General features: G+C 37.4%; 3 protein-coding genes across 4 annotated transcripts; 2 read left to right on the top strand and 1 right to left on the bottom strand.

Annotated features, from left to right (window-relative positions):
* The first annotated feature begins 1016 nt into the window (after positions 1–1016).
* Positions 1017–7387, top strand: dos (daughter of sevenless). The gene is made up of 7 exons (XM_043433420.1): positions 1017–1402; positions 1505–2601; positions 2944–3072; positions 3236–3422; positions 3545–3823; positions 3954–4819; positions 4944–7387. Exons 2-7 carry the CDS (start codon positions 2521–2523, stop codon positions 5187–5189), a joined length of 1788 nt encoding a protein of 595 aa, XP_043289355.1. The 5' UTR covers positions 1017–1402; positions 1505–2520; the 3' UTR covers positions 5190–7387.
* A 202-nt stretch (positions 7388–7589) lies between these two features.
* On the top strand, positions 7590–13366 carry LOC122419131 (F-box/LRR-repeat protein 3-like). Its single transcript, XM_043433423.1, has 7 exons — positions 7590–7736; positions 8676–8850; positions 9896–10133; positions 10294–10516; positions 10791–11010; positions 11643–11888; positions 13015–13366. Exons 4-7 carry the CDS (start codon positions 10294–10296, stop codon positions 13184–13186), a joined length of 861 nt encoding a protein of 286 aa, XP_043289358.1. The 5' UTR covers positions 7590–7736; positions 8676–8850; positions 9896–10133; the 3' UTR covers positions 13187–13366.
* LOC122419129 (transmembrane protein 185A) lies at positions 13336–17246 on the bottom strand. Of its 2 annotated transcripts, none has more exons than XM_043433421.1 (5): positions 16998–17246; positions 16247–16595; positions 15788–16087; positions 15480–15603; positions 13336–15217 (listed from the first exon to the last, which is right to left on the bottom strand). In XM_043433421.1, the coding sequence occupies exons 1-5, from the start codon at positions 17033–17035 to the stop codon at positions 15006–15008; spliced, it is 1023 nt and encodes a 340-aa protein (XP_043289356.1). In that variant the 5' UTR covers positions 17036–17246; the 3' UTR covers positions 13336–15005. The 2 variants fall into 2 exon arrangements, with proteins under 2 accessions (XP_043289356.1, XP_043289357.1); XM_043433422.1 differs by having other exon boundaries at positions 16247–16592; positions 16998–17245.
* Positions 17247–17668: the final 422 nt, after the last annotated feature.

Here is a 17668-nt window from a genome sequence, read left to right as displayed (position 1 = left end):
TTTGAACAGTTTTTTTTTAAATTCTTTCTCTTGTTCTAATACGGTAACACGATATTCGCTCATGTTTCAGTCCGTCGACGATTCTTGAAGTTTTTTTTCATCACACAAAAGCGGACAAGTTGATCCACCATATTTGGAATAAATAAAAATTCATTATTTCCTTACGCACAGGCCCGACAACGTAATTAACACGACAACGTTTTACAATTATTAGGAACGAGGGCAGCTAGAGTGCCGTCTACCTGATGGACACTAATTAAATGTTTATTCTTCCGAGAAGTCCAAATAAAATTTTTACATGGAAATCCGAAAACGAGATTTGTAGAAGTTATAGTAAATTTCTATATACTCTAGCTACTATTTTCTGCTGCTGGGCTTTGACTGCCTCGCAGTCGTTTACAGATTATTGCCAGTCAAAAAATCATGCAGACGTCCAATGATTCATAGAACACATCGTTTGAACACAAAAGACAATGGAAAGCCGGATGATGATGCGATCATAATTTTTTTCGCCTGTAGAGTGCCGGGGTGGGGCGCATTTCATATCTCGTTGCCGAGATGATGAATACCTATCGCGGTTGGACAAAAAATACGCGCGGCTCGCCAAGCACTTTATTTTGGTATTGGCTGCTGCTCTGAATGCCGAAATAACAAAAACATACGTGCAAGCAGCTTCGCTTTTTGTAACACACAGATGTTAAACCGGCGACACGACGACCACATGCTATAACAACCTGCAGTTTTAGGTTACAGTCAAAAAATATAATGTTTCGGAAGGAATATATGAAGAACCATTCTCCCTCTTCGTATTTCGTGAACAATTATAATCACAAAGATGATGAAATATTTGATGGAAAATATGACATTACATATTTGATAAGTTTCTAAAAAAAATCGTTTGCGCAAATTAAATGGCAGCCTCTATAGACTTGTTGTGACGTTTTCTACTGCGAGGCAGTTTTCCACAGTCAAATCCCTGCTTTAAAGACCCCCCTAAACAGGCTGCTGTAGCAGTTGCGATCCATGAAACCATGAATGATCGGGTTACCGAAGAAAAAGAACAAGAAGCAGGAGAGAGAGAGAGAGAGAGAGAAAGAGGGAGCCAGATATACACAAATACACACAGAATCTGTCCAACTCGACCTTCGGCCGTTCTCTCTCCGTTTCACTCTTTCGCTCTCTTCATTTTCAAAGTATCAAATTGTGTACATACAAAGAGGAGGAGACTACAGCATCTCACAGAGTCTTTCGACGCTAAAGCCCGAGAGAGAAAGAAAAAGAGGGAGGTAAAGTCATTGGACTCTTCCTGCGCGCAGTTGCTAACGAGACGTACACAACCTCAAAATATCGTCTACAATAAAATTGATGCTCCTGTTCGTAGATACACGATGGAGAATTATCAGTAAGAGAAATATACGATTCTGACGATTATGAATTTTAATGAAATTTTCAGTCAAAGTATGAAATCATTTTCTTGAGTGATCGGCAAGTTTTTTGGTTACAGGGTTGAGAACCGCACCCACTGCAATTATACCCAGATCACATCGGGGTCAATGGACACTACTATATATATATATTTCATATTAATAGGCTCGAAGAAGATATACAATTCAGAGGAGTGAATGAAAATTTAATTTTTAGGGATATATTACTGGCCTTATTATTAAATCTCGGTAGACCTGGTATAATCGTTGAACGATATTTGCAAAAACTTGAGCTGAGGGCTGAGGTTGACGCGGGTGAAAGATGAAATGAGAAGGAAAGGTAAAGAGAGACAGAGACGAGACGACGAACGTTCGGAGATGCAAGATGGCGTCCATGGGCCATGCACGGTTTTCCATCTCGCACAACTCTTACTCGTGCTCATATGTTTCACTAGCGTGTATTAGTTTTGCATGTATATTTTGTCGGGAACAATTGTAAATAATATACTATAATTTTTTTATACTACGGTAATTTAGAATAGTAAATAAAAAAAAATCACTAACTTTGGGACATGAAGGAAATTTGATGGTAATTCGACTGTTTTGTTGCGTTGCGTGTATACATGTCATATGTATACAACAAAAAACGAAACGTACGAACATAAGAAAATCGTCCTCCACACAGTATATACAGCATGTATACATGAGTAAACGCGTGTGCGTGGGTTGTGACGTTCGATTATTGTGTATAACCGCATTTGATATCCTTTCTCTCTCTCTTGCAAGTTTGAACGCGTATATATATCGTCTGAAATCCTCGGGATTGTTGTGTTGGAACGAAAAATAGATAAAAGCGCAATTATGTCGTTGTGTCGATGTCGCTTTGTGTTGGTTGGAACTTTGAGTGCATTCGTGGGAGCGAACATTGACGAAAACAACACCGTTCAGCACTGCAGTGTGTTATAGACAAAAACACATAAGTGCACACGATTCATCAAGAATAATGCGAAATTGAAGACTCAGTTCACGGTATACCGACAACAGAAAGAATAAAAACAAAGATAAAGACAACGAGGCCTGCTCCTCGAGGACGGGCATGGAGGAGCTCAAAACTTCCCAGGAAATCGTTCACGAGGGTTGGCTCATCAAATCACCTCCTACGAAACTCTGGAGAGCGGTAAACTCGATCTCTTTCTTCTTTCCAGGCCTTCTTTTTCATAATTATAGTTCATTTGTTGCTCCGAAACGTCATGTTTTTTCTCAGCTGGGGTTAAGTTTTCAAAATTATTCAGGATGTTTCTCTCCTTTGTTTGACTAATCTTATTTTAGCCTGTCTCTAATGGTCGTGAGTAGATATTGATATTATTGGCAGTTATCATATAATATTAGATCTTTGTTTGAATTTAACGACTTTTTAAATATTTTTTTTGACAAATTTGACTGCATTTTGCTGGTTAGATTTCATTACTGCGATTTATGTTGTATTGACATACTGATTATTGTTGTTTTTTTCATACAGCGATGGAGAAAGCGATGGTTTGCTCTTAGAGATAGCGGCGAATTGCCCGGGCAATATTTCCTTGAGTATTATACGGACCGACGATGTCGCAAACTCAAAGGGCGAATCGACTTGGATCAGTGTCAGCAGGTACACTATTCTTTTTAATTGAACATTTATGTTATTTTATTTCAATATATGCATATATTTTTTCTCCATTTGCAAGTAGGAAAATATTGAATTTATTGTATATTCCTAGAAATGTTGAAAAAAATAAAATCCACTTAATTTGGTGAATTTTTCTGGAAAACAGGTGGATGCTGGACTAAGATTTGAAAACCGCAAACAAAAGTATCAGTTCATGTTCAATGTGAAAACTCCCAAAAGAATTTATTATCTGGTAGCTGAGAGCGAGGCGGACATGAATAAATGGGTGAACGCGGTTTGTCAAGTTTGTGAACTCAAAGCTTACACGCAGGATGAGGAGCAACAGTGTCAATGTAAATACCCTAGAATTCAATATTCACCGTCAACTGAATTAGAGGAAGAGAACATTTTGACGGAACGACACTATAAATTACTTATCGTTTGAATAATAATGTTGTATAATTGTTGAATTTAGTGTTTCAATACGAATCGCAAGAATCGCCCCCTACGTCACCAACAAGTACAATTTCGGGTCCGTACATCGCGATTAGCGAGTGCATTTCTGGTCGTCGCTTGAACGACGCGAGTTCTTTATGTTCAGGAATGGGCCAGGGTCCCGAACATTATGACGCACCAAGAAAATTGGCTCCATCACCGCCCCGTTCACCAACTACCACAGACGTTGACAGTGTCTTTACGGACGACGAATGGACCACACCTGTACCCAGTGTTAATTGGGAAACATTCCCTTCCGGTAAGCATAAATAATATCCAATCGAATTCTCTTGAACTATAAAAAATCGTCAATATCGGTTTCAAGGTGGATATAGAGCGAACTTGATTCATATTATTGGGTGAATTGTAAGCAACCGTTAATATTGTAGGAGAGTCTCGAGCGGCGCACAGTTCGGTTGATCCAGAACTTGGTTCATGGAGCGTACAAAAGCGCTTTGGAAAGTTAACGATAGTAGATTCGCCAGGAGGATCGGGGATGGAAAAATTGCCGGCGCCTCCACGGCCGCCGAAACCGGCCCACATGTTGCCAGATAATCCGGGGCACAATTATTTGAATTTGGACGGTGCGACGGAAAGTTCAAAACCGACGACCCCAGCGACGCCAGCACCTTCGACACCAGCGACCGCTATAGTGACGGACGAAACTTATGATTTTCCCCGATCGCATCAGCCTGGAACGAGCGGCTTGGAATCGACGAACAACGGTGGAACTTTGTCGAGACATTGTTACAGCAATGCTGCACCTTCCAGCCTCGACGATCGAGTTTTTCGATATGATTTTCACGAAGATGAGCCATCGAGTCCGCGTTCCGAAAGTTCGACGACCGCAACATACTCCAATTTACCGAGTCCATTGATTCGCGACTCTTTGAGCACTTTGACCAACAATTCGGCTATGCCACCTCCGGTTGTTTATCGAGAACTAAAGCCGGGTCGGAAAACTTCGGACTCGACTTCCATTATAAGCAACGAAGCCTCGCCCGGGCCCGTCCTTTCCGTACCCGAAATAAGCTCGGCCGAACACTCACCTGCCGAACCTCCCAGTATTAATCGTAAACTCAAACCTCCCCTCAACAAACCGACACTCGAAAATCCACTTCAACTTGCCTCACCGCCTGGTAGAACACGAATTCGCGCTGCTCCGAGCCCAACACCACCGTCTCATCACAACTCTCACAACACTCATCCTTCCACCTCCGACGAAGACAACAATGCACTCGATGATAAAGAAGAGGTAATCATTTTTTAAAAACCTCTTCGTACAGGTTACGTGTTTTTCAAATAGTTTTGTTTCGTTTCTATGCGAGTGGCCGCCTCTTTCCTCGCTTTGGTAACCATTGTTTTTTCAATCCTTCCAGATTTATTATTACCAGGATCACAGTACATTCATTCCTGCCTCGAACCGACGTCTCGTTGTCCTCCAGTATTTAGATCTCGATTTGGAGGCATCCGAGAGTTTTGCATCATCCGTCTTACCGGCGGCTCAGTCGCCGCCGAATACAACGGTTTACAAAACAGTCGACTTTTTGAAAACCGAAGCCTTCAATCGAACGAGACAACTTGTCGAGGAAGAACGAAACAAGTCGACCGATGAATTGTCTTGAGTTTCACATATGTACACTATCACAATTTACGCATTAATATTTATACAGGGCATTCCATTTTAATCGATCTTAATCGAATCGATTACGACACTCTCGTAGTAAACGCATTTTCATGCGTTTTCTATGAAATTCTAAAGAAGGATAACTATTTCTCTCTCGTTTCAAAAACATATCGAATCTGTACTTGAAATTTTTCTATTGTTGATTGGCACGATTGATTGGCCCTGTATAATTATTACGATTGGTATGATGAAAATTATTCATCGATATTATAATTTTTGACAAAATAATAATTATTCCTATTATTTTATTATAACTTATAATATACATTCGAACCATTACACGCCATTGCACGCTGGAAATTACGGAAAATATTCAAAATCGTGTTTCCGACTAATAGTTTTTATTTTTGAAAGAAAGTCGGGCGATATGAAATAATAATTAGTCTTTTCATTTTTTTTTCCCATGAAACTCAATTGGACTGAAAATATGTGACATTCCGACGTTTGTTGATATTTTTTTTGAATAATCGTAAAACAATCTAAAGATTTACCTGGATGTTCCTCCTTCCATAGGGTACTTTTTAACAGAATAAGTTCGGGATGATTAATGCGTGAAATGGCGTGAAATTCCCCATATATCATGGATCAATTGCGATCTCAGCATGTTTCCTGTTACACGAAGTATTCCTTCGAAACGAGTATACGATACTGTATAAAAGAATTAATAAGTTTACGCTGATCCTACTGCTCTGATGAAGGAACAAAAAACAAACTCGATGAATATTTTAGATCCGTTCCGGCCAACGGATCTCATTTTTTGCCTTCATTTTTCGTATGCCAAGGATGGTGCAGAACATTTTTATAACGCAACGAGAGCCCGTTTTGTCATTACCGAACGGGGGGAAATAACGTTAATTTTTAATCTTGTAACGTTTGCAATATGTAACGAATAGCAATATTTTAAAAATGGCCAAAAACGTTATTGTTCAAGCTTAATCGCGCGGTTCACGGTCGCATCGAGATTTTTCACTTCGATGCTTTTCCCAATTCGATAGATAATGTAGAGATTTTCAATAATTCGTTAAGAATTACGCAAGTTCGGATAGCCGAAGATATTTTTATAGCAAACTTGTCTTTATTTAATTGTAATTGAATTTTTTTTTTCCAACGTCGAAAATGAATCAAGTATTGTGAATATAATATGATTGTAAACCATGTCATTGTTGCGTGCTCGAATGGTTGCGTGAGAGAATGCGATTCAATACGGGAATCAATTTGATGCATTTGTGCAATCGAAGCAAATGATCTCTTCCCAGTTAATTCGTCGTGTGTCCTTAATAACGCATTGCTCGAAGTATTTTTTATACTATTAAAATTACATACGCATACGGATATGTATATGTTGACATAGGAAATTTCATGAGATGCCTTAGGAGCACGTATCGATAGATTCCTTGATTGAATTCAACGAGTCTCATAATTGTTTCACCATATTTTTGTTGTTACTTCTGAACAGCCGAAAAACATCAAGCATCATTTTACCATTTTTTTTTTCCGGTGATTATAACATTACGTATTATTTCCCTCAACCATTGCGCTGCTTCGTGTGAGGCAGGTACTGTCCGATATTCCTGGACAGTGTTGTATTATCGCGTAAAGAAGGAATTATCACTGGGGCGGAGCGGTTCAATTTTTTCGTCACGATCTGCTTATATATAAATGAGCATGATAAAATATTCATTGAATTTTACAATATGTTTTCCATGAACACGAATTACCTTCGTAATATATGATCGATACACGCGCATGCCATACTATTAATTGTACATAAATCCACTGATATGTTTTATTAATACATATATAGTTTATAATCGTGATACATATTTGAATGAATATATAAAATGATACGTGTGTATATGTACAAGAACACAGTATATGCATACGCATCGACTCTTTGTCTAATTTTTATAACAATTTTATCATAAGCATTTGAATAATTTTTCTCCAGCGGTTAATTGCAATAACAACGTGCGAAAAAAGAATATTTGAATCGCGTAACCTAATTCGCTGATCTGTAAATACGCGAGACTTATTGGCATGATTGTTGAACTATGCGCGAATATGATCGGAATTTCAATGAGCGAGAAACATATCTACACAATATCGTACAAATAAAACCAACCAATGAAAGAATAATTATGTAGTACTTTTGTGATTATCCATTATTACCCTTTATTTTCGGTTTCGCTTAATCTTGTTAATAATATTGGAAAAAAAATTATATTTTCAGGCCGAAACGAAGATTGGGAAAATAGATCGATCGTTGAACTAAAATCGATCCGAGCAGGAAGGAGGAAATTTTCACAGCAACGCGCCGTGTCATTGGGTCGGGATGATTTTGTACTGTACTGCGCAGAAAGACTCCACCAAGACGAGCGCCGATGGGAGGTGAATCTTGTCACCGATTGAATCAGTTCGATTCTACCATTTACGAGTATAATATGTTGGCAAGAGACTGCTCTCGCAATTGTCGGAACAGACCGACGTAAGTAGTCCACATTATAATAACAATAAATTATCTTCTGTCAAATCGAATTATTCTCATTCGCACGAACGTTTACTGAGCATGGAGAAGGTCGACCACTAATAAGTACTAATTTCTTGATTCGCCTATTTTTTTCATTCTATCTATTTTGGAACTAACATTATGTTAGCGACCTTATCGATCGATCAAAGTTTGCGTTTTTGTTCAGATCTTTGATTAAACAACTATCGTATCGGCCCGAAGAATCGGTCAATTATATCAAATGTAACGTCTTGAAATTTTTTTATCATGCAAACAATCGAGAAGGTCATGTCAATTATCGAATTTTTACGTATTTATTGATATGAGCACAATTAAATTGGTTCGGAATAATCCGATATGCTAGAGTCACGTGTCGAGATTGGTACGTATATATACGCATGGACGCGACGTGAAAAAAGTTGTTCGACGGGGTCGCGCGTGATCGGGCAAACACGTGCACGATCTACTCCGAGCATTCGAATAACAAAATATCTATGCAAAATACTGTCTTCGCATTCTTTTGTTTCCTTTGAATTTCGTATTTTTTTTTTTTTTTTTTCATTACCTCAATTCGTTGTATGCGGTTATTATATTTTTTTCTTCTGACTTCCGAATCTTCCGAAGCAATTTGAATTCGCACCACAGGTGTGCTTTTCTCATTTGGATCTTTTCGCTTGGATAATTATAATAAAGTGTTTAAATTCCTGGAACTTGGGAAATTTTGGGTACACGACGGTATCGAATTTTCGCGCGAGACACGCCTGATTCATCGAAATTTTTCACAGACTTTGAATATGTATAATAATGGCGTTTCCTACGAAAACAAAGCCGAACTACTATTTTTTTTTTAAATATTACGTTCATTCATTTCCGAGTCCGCAATTCGAAAAATACCGAAAAAAATATTCATTTTTTCAGTTCAGCATACAAGCAGGGAACGAAAACTCGCTGGGAATTGGAGTATCACCGAAGATGAATCTACGTTCCTCGAATTTTCATCGACTCTCAAGTGGCAAAAAAAAACCGTACTATTGTGCATAGTCTTTGCTTCATAATTTCACGCACACTTCCAACAAGCAGAAGAATCAGGCGGGTACAGATGATACTAATCATCCTTAAGAATAATTATACAAAGTAATCCACCGAAAGTTTTTTTATTGAAAAAAAGTCCATTGCTCTCAAGTTGTTCTTTCAACTTTATTTAGAAACGTGCTTTGCCCTGAAACACGTGATTCAAACTCGTGGTCTAAATAGTGTCAGGGACGTTCACGTGAACGGCCTACTCTGCTGCATGCAACCGTTCACATGCAGTACAAGTCTTTCTCTTACCTCTATCCCCGAATGAACATTCATTCTCAAGACATTTACTTTTTGCTGTATTACTCGCGCAATTGAGAGTTTGACCAACCTGTTCACGTGCTACTTTTCTAATATATATATATATATATATATATATATATATATATACAAATATAATATACATGGATGTAATGTAGCACCAATCGAATTCCCCGATGACAAAATTATTTGCGATACATTTTGTCTGTTTTATTGGAAACGAGAACTCGGTCTCTGTGAAATACCTTTATAAAAACGATCCGAAGCTTTATACCTTTCGGTATGCAATTATTACATTTTTTCTTACATACCATTGAAACGCGAAAAGAAGGTAAATTTTGCGTGCCGGTACATACGTTGCTTGTTCGTAGATAAGCGATTGAAGATTCGAGGTAAAAATAATACGAAGCTTTCACGCACCTGCTCCACTATAGCTAGGGAAATATTAATATGAAACTAATAGAAAATAGCCAATTCCGACGAGAAACCCGACGCGGAGGTATTTTTCCCTTATATACGGGGACTTCAAAGTTTTGAAAAACATCGTTGTTTCTGCACTATATAATCCTCAATTTTTAAATTCAATTATTCTTCTATCGATTTTCACAATTGCGATTGATTTTGTCCTTAAATCCAGTAATTGATTTTTTTTTTTACGAATTCTACAAGATCCAAAGATTACGGATAAATCTGACGATGAGTTGCGTCATTCTGTTTTCACGAAATTTCGCTCAGTTCCTGAAATGACACGACGATTCATGAGCATATATTTTATTTGCTTATTTATATCCCATTGACAGCGGCCGTACTGGAGGAATCGGAGCTATACCCAATGAAGATACCGGTGGTGGCTGAGCCTTTCAAATCCTTTCTCTACCTCTTGCGATTATATCCCGACCGTCATATTCGCGAAGGAGTCGACCCTCAGTCTTCGCGGTTCTACAACGTGTCCGTGCGCGCCTTTTCAATCTCTTCTTCGCGTGGCGCACTTCCCATCTCGCACATTCGGATACGTTACGTTTTTTAATATTCTCCAAGGTATTTATTTGATTTTTATGAATTTTTATGAATAGAAGTTTTTTTTTCTCACGGGAATATTCAATGAATATTAGTAAATGACAGAAACAATTTCAAGTGATAAAAATCGAGGGGTTGCGGGCCCGGGGGCCCTCTTCATTGCGGAAATGTTTCTTTCAAGATGCAGGCATTGATGAATGCATCTTCGATGAGGAGTTTCTTCGAACACAGAGACGGTTACTCATTGACGGGAACAACAGTGATCGCGGACGGAACACCTTTCGAGACATTGAGCATCGATGACATTCCTGCGGAAGATCCGAACATTATTGCGCCCACGAGCAAAGATTGCAACAATCTGCAACGACTACGGATTAAAAATACATCAGGAACATCACCGGACGGTACTTACTGGCCGAAGCCGAAATTCTTTCCGATCTCTGTAAAGCAATAAATGTTGATGCGATGCGGCGGAATGAAATTCCGCATGAGCCTTTTTCACTCGGTTGTATCGTTGGTCAATTACATGCCGGATCGAACGTAATATTATTTAGTTTATTAATTTCTCATCAAGGAGGGTTTGAGTTGAGGACTCTTGGTGCATGTTTGTTTGAGGAATTCGAATTTTCTGTCCGACAAAATTCGGATCCACGAGTTTAACGAAAATCAAATTTCTAGATATCGTCACGCTGATAAATCGATGTCGTTTCCTTCGGGAATTGTCCATTTCTTATTCCATGTTGAGCGATGATCTTCTATTCGCGCTCAGCACCGAGGAACATTGTCACTTGGAAACTGTGAGAATCGAGGCACAACCCGATTCTAAACCTTTGCCTCGAATCACCGACGAAGCTTGGTTCGCTCTTGAGACTCATTCTCCCCAAATCAACGTCGTTCTGTAAGTCATTGAATTCATCATCATTAAAAAGCTTTCCTCGTAGCTGTTTTTAATGTAGCGACTATTGAACAACCTTTATTCTCAAACATTATTTATAACCTTTATCTAAGTATATATATGAAATAAAAGTGAGTGGTGTGTATCGCTATATATTCGTAAGTAGACTTGGATAAAGGCTCGAATTCGTAAACGGAAAACCAGAATAAACAGAGATATTTATAAACTCTTTATCAAAATGGGAATATATTGTATTTATGTCCATTTGGGTTTGTGTTTCGAACATCTTCATTCGCGCGAAAACTATACCATAATCAGGGGCCATTTATAAATGTCAACTTGGGAGGCAATCGAGTTACGCGTTGTGTTATTTATAGAGATACGGTTTATAATAGGATGCTATTCGCGTAAGGACTCATCGATCGTCGCGGTGGATGGAGAAATATTCGAGATTTTAATTATTCGTACCCGGCGCGTTCGAATGAAAACTCGTTCCTAATGAGAGGAATCGAGAACCTTTATTATGAATTCATTTGCCGGTCGATGATATAATTGCATTTGAAAACTGATTTACGCACGCGTAAATTTAGTTGAAATTGCTCGAAATGAAATAACGAGTCTCTTCCTTGTTTCAGTACATCATACCTATCGGACGAAGATGATTGCGATCCACTGCTAGCTACTTATGTACCAATAACTCATCTCTACTTCGGCGGTGAGATCCCAGCTCCGGTAGTGCATCGAATCGGTGACAATTGTCCGCGTCTCGTTGAGCTTGTCGTCGGCTCGTACGAGTCGGACGTTATAGATGCAGATTTGATATCAGCTGCCAACGGGTGTCCTCGTCTCAGCACCGTTGGTCTAGGACATTGTGAAATAACGTGAGTTTCGACGTACATTTTTTTATCATTAATTTCATAATTATCGCTTTTTCGAAGCCCGTTTTTATTGATCCGGTATCTCGTCTTGAAAAAAACTTAATAAATTTTATACATTTGTACATTTATCAAAGCATTTTTCATCTCTCGCGTAGCATCATTATTTTAAAACTTGACGCATGTTTTGTCTATAAATGAATGCACGCTCTGTCCTAGTTTATTTATTCAATATAAATGAACTTTCTCTGATTGCGAGTATATAAATCGAGGAAAAAATTTATCGATCAAAACAACTTTTGTTAATATTTCACCGCACCAAGACAAAATAATCTAAATAGCAAAGCTTGCTCAATAAATTCATTCATTTGTCTGAACGATCACCGTTTCATATCAATTCACAAATTAAGGTTCGAAAGAATATCATCTATTGGAGCAACTAAAAATCTACGTTCAAGAAAAAGGATTCATTCAGTTCTATGAACGATTTTTGTTTCTCAGTGTATCGAAAAATGGAATAAAAAAAAAACTGAAATGAGAATTTTATCATACTATTTTTTGACATTAGTGTGTGGAAAAGTCTTTTTCGGTAAAAATTTGAGTAAAATACGTGGGGTTTAAATTAAAATATTAGAAACTCTTTCTCCCCTTGGTAACGCGATGACCGATGAATACATAATGACTACGTTTACACGGCGCTCTTACTCCGGTTTAGTTATATCGATATATATATATATTCTCTCTTATACAAAACCGGAATAAAATCCCCGTGTAGACGTATAGTTATATTCTGGTTTAGTTATATCAATAGCGATATACAAAATACATATTATCTGTTGATATAAGACAGACAAATGATCGATGTTTTAAGCTAGATAGGTATTGAGGAAAATAACAACACCGGATCGGCCAAAACGTAACTAACGCGATACCGTTCAAACGGTTGCTGAGAAACAAACCTCAAAGCGTAATTATAAAGTCAGCTGTCGTAAATGAAAAGTAAAATTTGTAACCAAAAAGCCATCTTTCCGAGCACGAATGTCAAAAAAACTCTTTTCGATAAAAAAGCACAATCTCCGAAAAAACGTATATATTTTTTCAAGAGCAAATTTCCCCCCTTCCCCCCACACAGATGTTCCGGATTAGTCGACTTTGTTTCACGGTGTCGCGAACGTCTCCGCGTTCTTTACGTCTGGGAAACTTCTCTCATTGAGGATTGCGAATTGGGAATTGCGGAAACGGCGGCCGAAATTTCGCGATTGCTGGGTCGCCCGTGGGTCCCCGAATATGTTCCACCATGGTGATTCACAATTTAATTAAATGAATACTATGGTAAATAATCATTATTCAACAACCTCTGAAATAGGAAACATTGTGAAAGATTGATGGGTTCACGCCTTCAATATCGCTACCATTAAAGGATTTTTTTGTTCTAATCGACAAGCTCCTGTTGTACCAAAAATATAAACTTTATTAGATGATAATAATATTGTGTTTTTTCTCCTTAGAGCTTATTTATAAAATAGAATAGTATCACTAATTGTCATTCAACCATCACGTACTTAGTAGATATGTATAACGTATACGACCGTTTTCGTTTTAATATTCGATATATGAATAATATATCTCATATATACATTAATTTATATACATAATTATTATGCAATTGTGGCGTGATCGTACTACAATATTCGTATTACTACAATATTTTTTAACATGAATTATTGGCCGTTGATTTTTTCTTTCCATTTTTTCCCTTTTTTTTCAGATTTATATTTCTTCATTTCGATTTTCTATTGTTCCTCAACACAGTATACAATAACTTGTTGAAATTATTTCAGGGAAACCTTAAACGTCATCCTTTCATTTTGTATCACCATCGTTTTTGCTAATTTACCGTTTGACCCATTCAAACCAATACACAATAAAATAAGCTGTACCAGCATCTCTATTCTATAGATTCATTGTTTATACAGCTTTTTTTTTCTAATGAAAATTTATTGTGTTCATTGGAATGAGCGACCTTTTTTTTTCGCGTTCAAAATTCTTTCCTGGCTGGTCAACTCTTTTATCGTTTTCTCGACTCCTCTATTCCTCTTTTCATTGAGGCACAGTACACTTCGTATATTAATTACTTGAGAACTAGCACAAAATAGATGTTATTTTAATAAGTTATCAAATGAACAATTAAGGTTACAAGTTCGGGATTTGCCGACTCACCGGATTATTTTTCAAACGAATTAACGGCAGTCGCGTTTTTCAGGATACACCATTACATAATTAAAATTATATCCATTATATCTAAGGGATAAAAAGTTTATTGTAGTAATTTACTTCTGAGGATCAATTTGAGTTTTTCAAAGTTCTTTCTGCTCGTATATTTTTTGGCCGCAATATTGATGGTACATCGGAATTTCAATGTGAGCAATTTTTCGTTTCCCCATTTTGTTAATTATTGCTTCATCGTTTTATATCAAGGTAATGAATCACTGATGAAATCATTCGGACAACAACGTCGTAATTTCACGTTTTAATGACAAGGCAAAGAAAAAAATGATCGATAAACTATCGAACGCACGGGAATTCTTGTTCATCGTGTCTTTCGGTTATTTCTTTCATTCGAAAACTTGTGACATATATTCAGCACCATATTCAGCTCCTATTGATTTCCATAAATGTTATACATGTTTGATAAGCATCCAATCGGCGCATAGATATTTACTAACGTTTAGTAATTCCCCTCTATCTCTCTCTCCTCCCCGCAACCCATAGGTTTCACGGTATCCGTAACACGTATACACAAGAACAACTGCTGTGTGTAGCTTCTTCGTTTTTACAAATGTGTATTTGCAAATTCGATTTCGCTTCTCGATTTTCGTTCGGACACTATTTTTCTCTCTCCTTCTCCGTATTTTGAATATTCCTCCTATCTCCATCCCCCATGATTTTGTTTCCGCTTAGACCGTAATACGGAAGAAATTCGTCGTGAAACGCGACTTCCTGATTCTCCAATTGAAATTCGTCATTTTGGCCATATGGACGAATCGATAATAATCGTTATATCGGCAATATGCAACGAATTTAAACGTGTGTGATCATCATGAAATATCCGAGCCGTGAGTATCAATCGGGCATGTCTATCGAGATTATAGGTACCACCGGTTTCGAAAAGTCCATCTTTTTTATGTGTTTTTCATTCTTCTCTCCCACCATCGGCTCCGTTGGCTGTTGATCCTGATCGCTCCGAGGTTGGTAAGATATATTGCCGTACTCTTGCAGCAGTGGACATAGACTCAGGAGAAAGTGACAAAAGTCTTTCCGTATACCGAACCACCCTGAACAAATAATTAGTTGAAAAACTAAAATATTGATAGTTTGATAATTATAAATATTTCTGGTAAAAAAAAAGTTACACGAGCACACAGATTGTTTGGATATTAAAAGAATAATGATTCAGCTTGCAAAGAATGAAGGCTTCCAGCGAATGCTGCTGTGTAATGTAACAATAATGGCCCTAAAAACCTCAAAACTAGGCGTATGAGAATTCATTCGATTGAATTATTTCATTACAAAAATAAATTTTTTGCTTCTACTCACATCGATTCCCTCCTTTGGCACCAAACGACATGAATATCAGTGTTATATGAGAGAGCAACAATGGCGCAGCTACCGTTGTAAAATTGAACGATATGTGCCCATCCAGCTTGTTAGCCAACAAAACCTGAAGAAAAATCATTCCCTTATTAAAGTCAGCTCGAAAAGAATATGAAGAGAAAGGTTCAAAGGTGAAAATTCGAATGGTTGTGTTTGATATTGCACAAAAATCTCGAGTTTAAAGAAAATACAAATGCAATGTGAATATCGTCGTCATCGAATACTTCAAAGATATTGATACTCTTACAAACCTGGAAGACGAGAATGGGCACAACAAGAAAAGTGTAGGCAAGAGCTGAGTTAAGAGAGGTTCTTCTGACTCTGGCATTGACTTGAGGTGCCCTCAGCAATACAGCAGCAAATACGATGGCGTACAATACAGCCACGAGCGAAAGACACAAAAGAGCCCATAATGGCACAAAAACGACTTCCCAACTCCAACTTATGAATCCATCCAGTCTCAAAGCCAAGAATATGAATTGTAGGACATTTACCGCACAGAAGAGTTCCAATTCAAAAGAACGGTCGTGTTTCACTGCCCAGATGCATACCTGTGGTTATAATTCTTCCTTGAAATTACCTTCGGATAGTTTTATAATTTCATCCCATACCGTTGATTTCATTCGGTTTATTATGGTTTCTTCTGATTTGAATTTTTTCTTAAAACTATTTTCCTTTCATCATCCGGTGAATGGGAATGAAAAACTTACGGCAATGGACATGATAGAGATGAAAATGAGAGGTATGAAGACAAGAATCCACAGATGTCTCTCCGACTCCAATTTATCGCAAACTAGTAGTTCAAACATAAGAAGAATAAGATGGAGAGCCAGTGTGATGAGCATAGCCTTGTAATGGATGTAGGCATCTCCTTCCAGCCTAGAATGAGGATGTCGCCACCACACGTAACTACCAATGGTGGCACCCAAAATAACCATACCCTTCCAAAACCATATGGGACTAAAAATTGTCCACCAACTCCATTCGATATAGTCGTCCAGACGCAGAGCAAAAAGAATCGTAAAAACCATAAGACAGGAATGAAGAAGAAATTTGCTGCAAAATAATGAAGTACATCTGATATAAAATATTGAAGCATTTCATATTGTAACATTTGATTTTCCAGTTTCAAGACTTTCCAGAATGGAATTTTACTTTATTTCGAAATATCCGAAGGCGTGAGATTTATAATTGTCATGGAAAATTTCGATCGGTACTTGTAAAAATGTTCATTTCAATTTGAAAAATTGAAAAGCAGTAAACACATAATGAAAAATTCATTGGTCGAAATGTAGGTCATGGTTAATTTTCCAAAATAGTAGTACATTGAAATTGGAGCAATGTGACGAATAAGATTGAATTTTGAGTGTGAGAAAAATTTCAAGCCAAAGTTCGAAATGTTTTTTTTCGCTTTTGCATGTTTCGGAGCATTCATTTTTTAATGTAAGATGAGAATATTACCTCGGGTTAAAGTCTTGGAAGAGCGTTTGAAGATTCATTTTTATTTTCAGAAGGGTCACCGTTTAGGCCAATTATTCTTCATTCGTAATTCCAAACCTCGGGCTTTCCAAAAATTCTTCCACGAACGAGCGCCTACTCTTTATTGAGTGTATTTTTTTATTTCCTCGAAATAACTCGTCTTTTCTATTAGCTAACATTTGCCTGACTAATGAAACACAACGTGTAGTGTGTTTGTATATGTATATCCATGATATTGTGACCACTGAATATCTGACTGGTCTGAAAATAGCTGTGATATTTTTGCTTCTCGCTCGATAAAGTTGAACATCGCACTTCCCTTCCGTATATCAAAATAAGTTTTATAGTCATTCATTCTCGACCTTTTCGACAGACAGTAGACTACAACTTGATATTTAAAAACACAACTTTTCCATATAAGTTTATAATTTTCGTACGTGTCATACGTATATATATGTTTTATTGTACTGTTTCGGTGAAATTAGAAATTAGAGATTGCATTATCGACTGTCAGTATTGATTGCGGAATAATGTATATGTATATAATGACAGTTTTCACGGATCAATGGCAGAAATTCTTATAAAAGAGGCGAATTGATTATTACGGATTAATGCTTATAGTATTGGACTCGGAGTTACTTTTGAATTTTTGT

This window comes from Venturia canescens, chromosome 1 (assembly GCF_019457755.1).
Source record: "Venturia canescens isolate UGA chromosome 1, ASM1945775v1, whole genome shotgun sequence".
Classification (NCBI taxonomy): Eukaryota; Metazoa; Arthropoda; class Insecta; order Hymenoptera; family Ichneumonidae; genus Venturia; species Venturia canescens.
This window is presented reverse-complemented; position numbering and strand designations above follow the sequence as displayed.

Excerpts from the sequence above, each read along its gene's own strand:
- dos (XM_043433420.1), top strand. The coding sequence starts at position 2,521 with ATGGAGGAGCTCAAAACTTCCCAGGAAATCGTTCACGAGGGTTGGCTC. Across the intron at positions 2,602-2,943 it reads CTACGAAACTCTGGAGAGCG|CGATGGAGAAAGCGATGGTT; the intron begins GTAAACTCGATC and ends TTTTTCATACAG. Across the intron at positions 3,073-3,235 it reads ACTTGGATCAGTGTCAGCAG|GTGGATGCTGGACTAAGATT; the intron begins GTACACTATTCT and ends TCTGGAAAACAG.
- LOC122419131 (XM_043433423.1), top strand. The coding sequence starts at position 10,294 with ATGCAGGCATTGATGAATGCATCTTCGATGAGGAGTTTCTTCGAACAC. Across the intron at positions 10,517-10,790 it reads ATCAGGAACATCACCGGACG|ATATCGTCACGCTGATAAAT; the intron begins GTACTTACTGGC and ends TCAAATTTCTAG. Across the intron at positions 11,011-11,642 it reads CCCCAAATCAACGTCGTTCT|TACATCATACCTATCGGACG; the intron begins GTAAGTCATTGA and ends TCCTTGTTTCAG.
- LOC122419129 (XM_043433421.1), bottom strand. The coding sequence starts at position 17,035 with ATGAATCTTCAAACGCTCTTCCAAGACTTTAACCCGAG. Across the intron at positions 16,088-16,246 it reads TCTCTATCATGTCCATTGCC|GTATGCATCTGGGCAGTGAA; the intron begins GTAAGTTTTTCA and ends TTATAACCACAG. Across the intron at positions 15,218-15,479 it reads TGCCAAAGGAGGGAATCGAT|GGTGGTTCGGTATACGGAAA; the intron begins GTGAGTAGAAGC and ends TTATTTGTTCAG.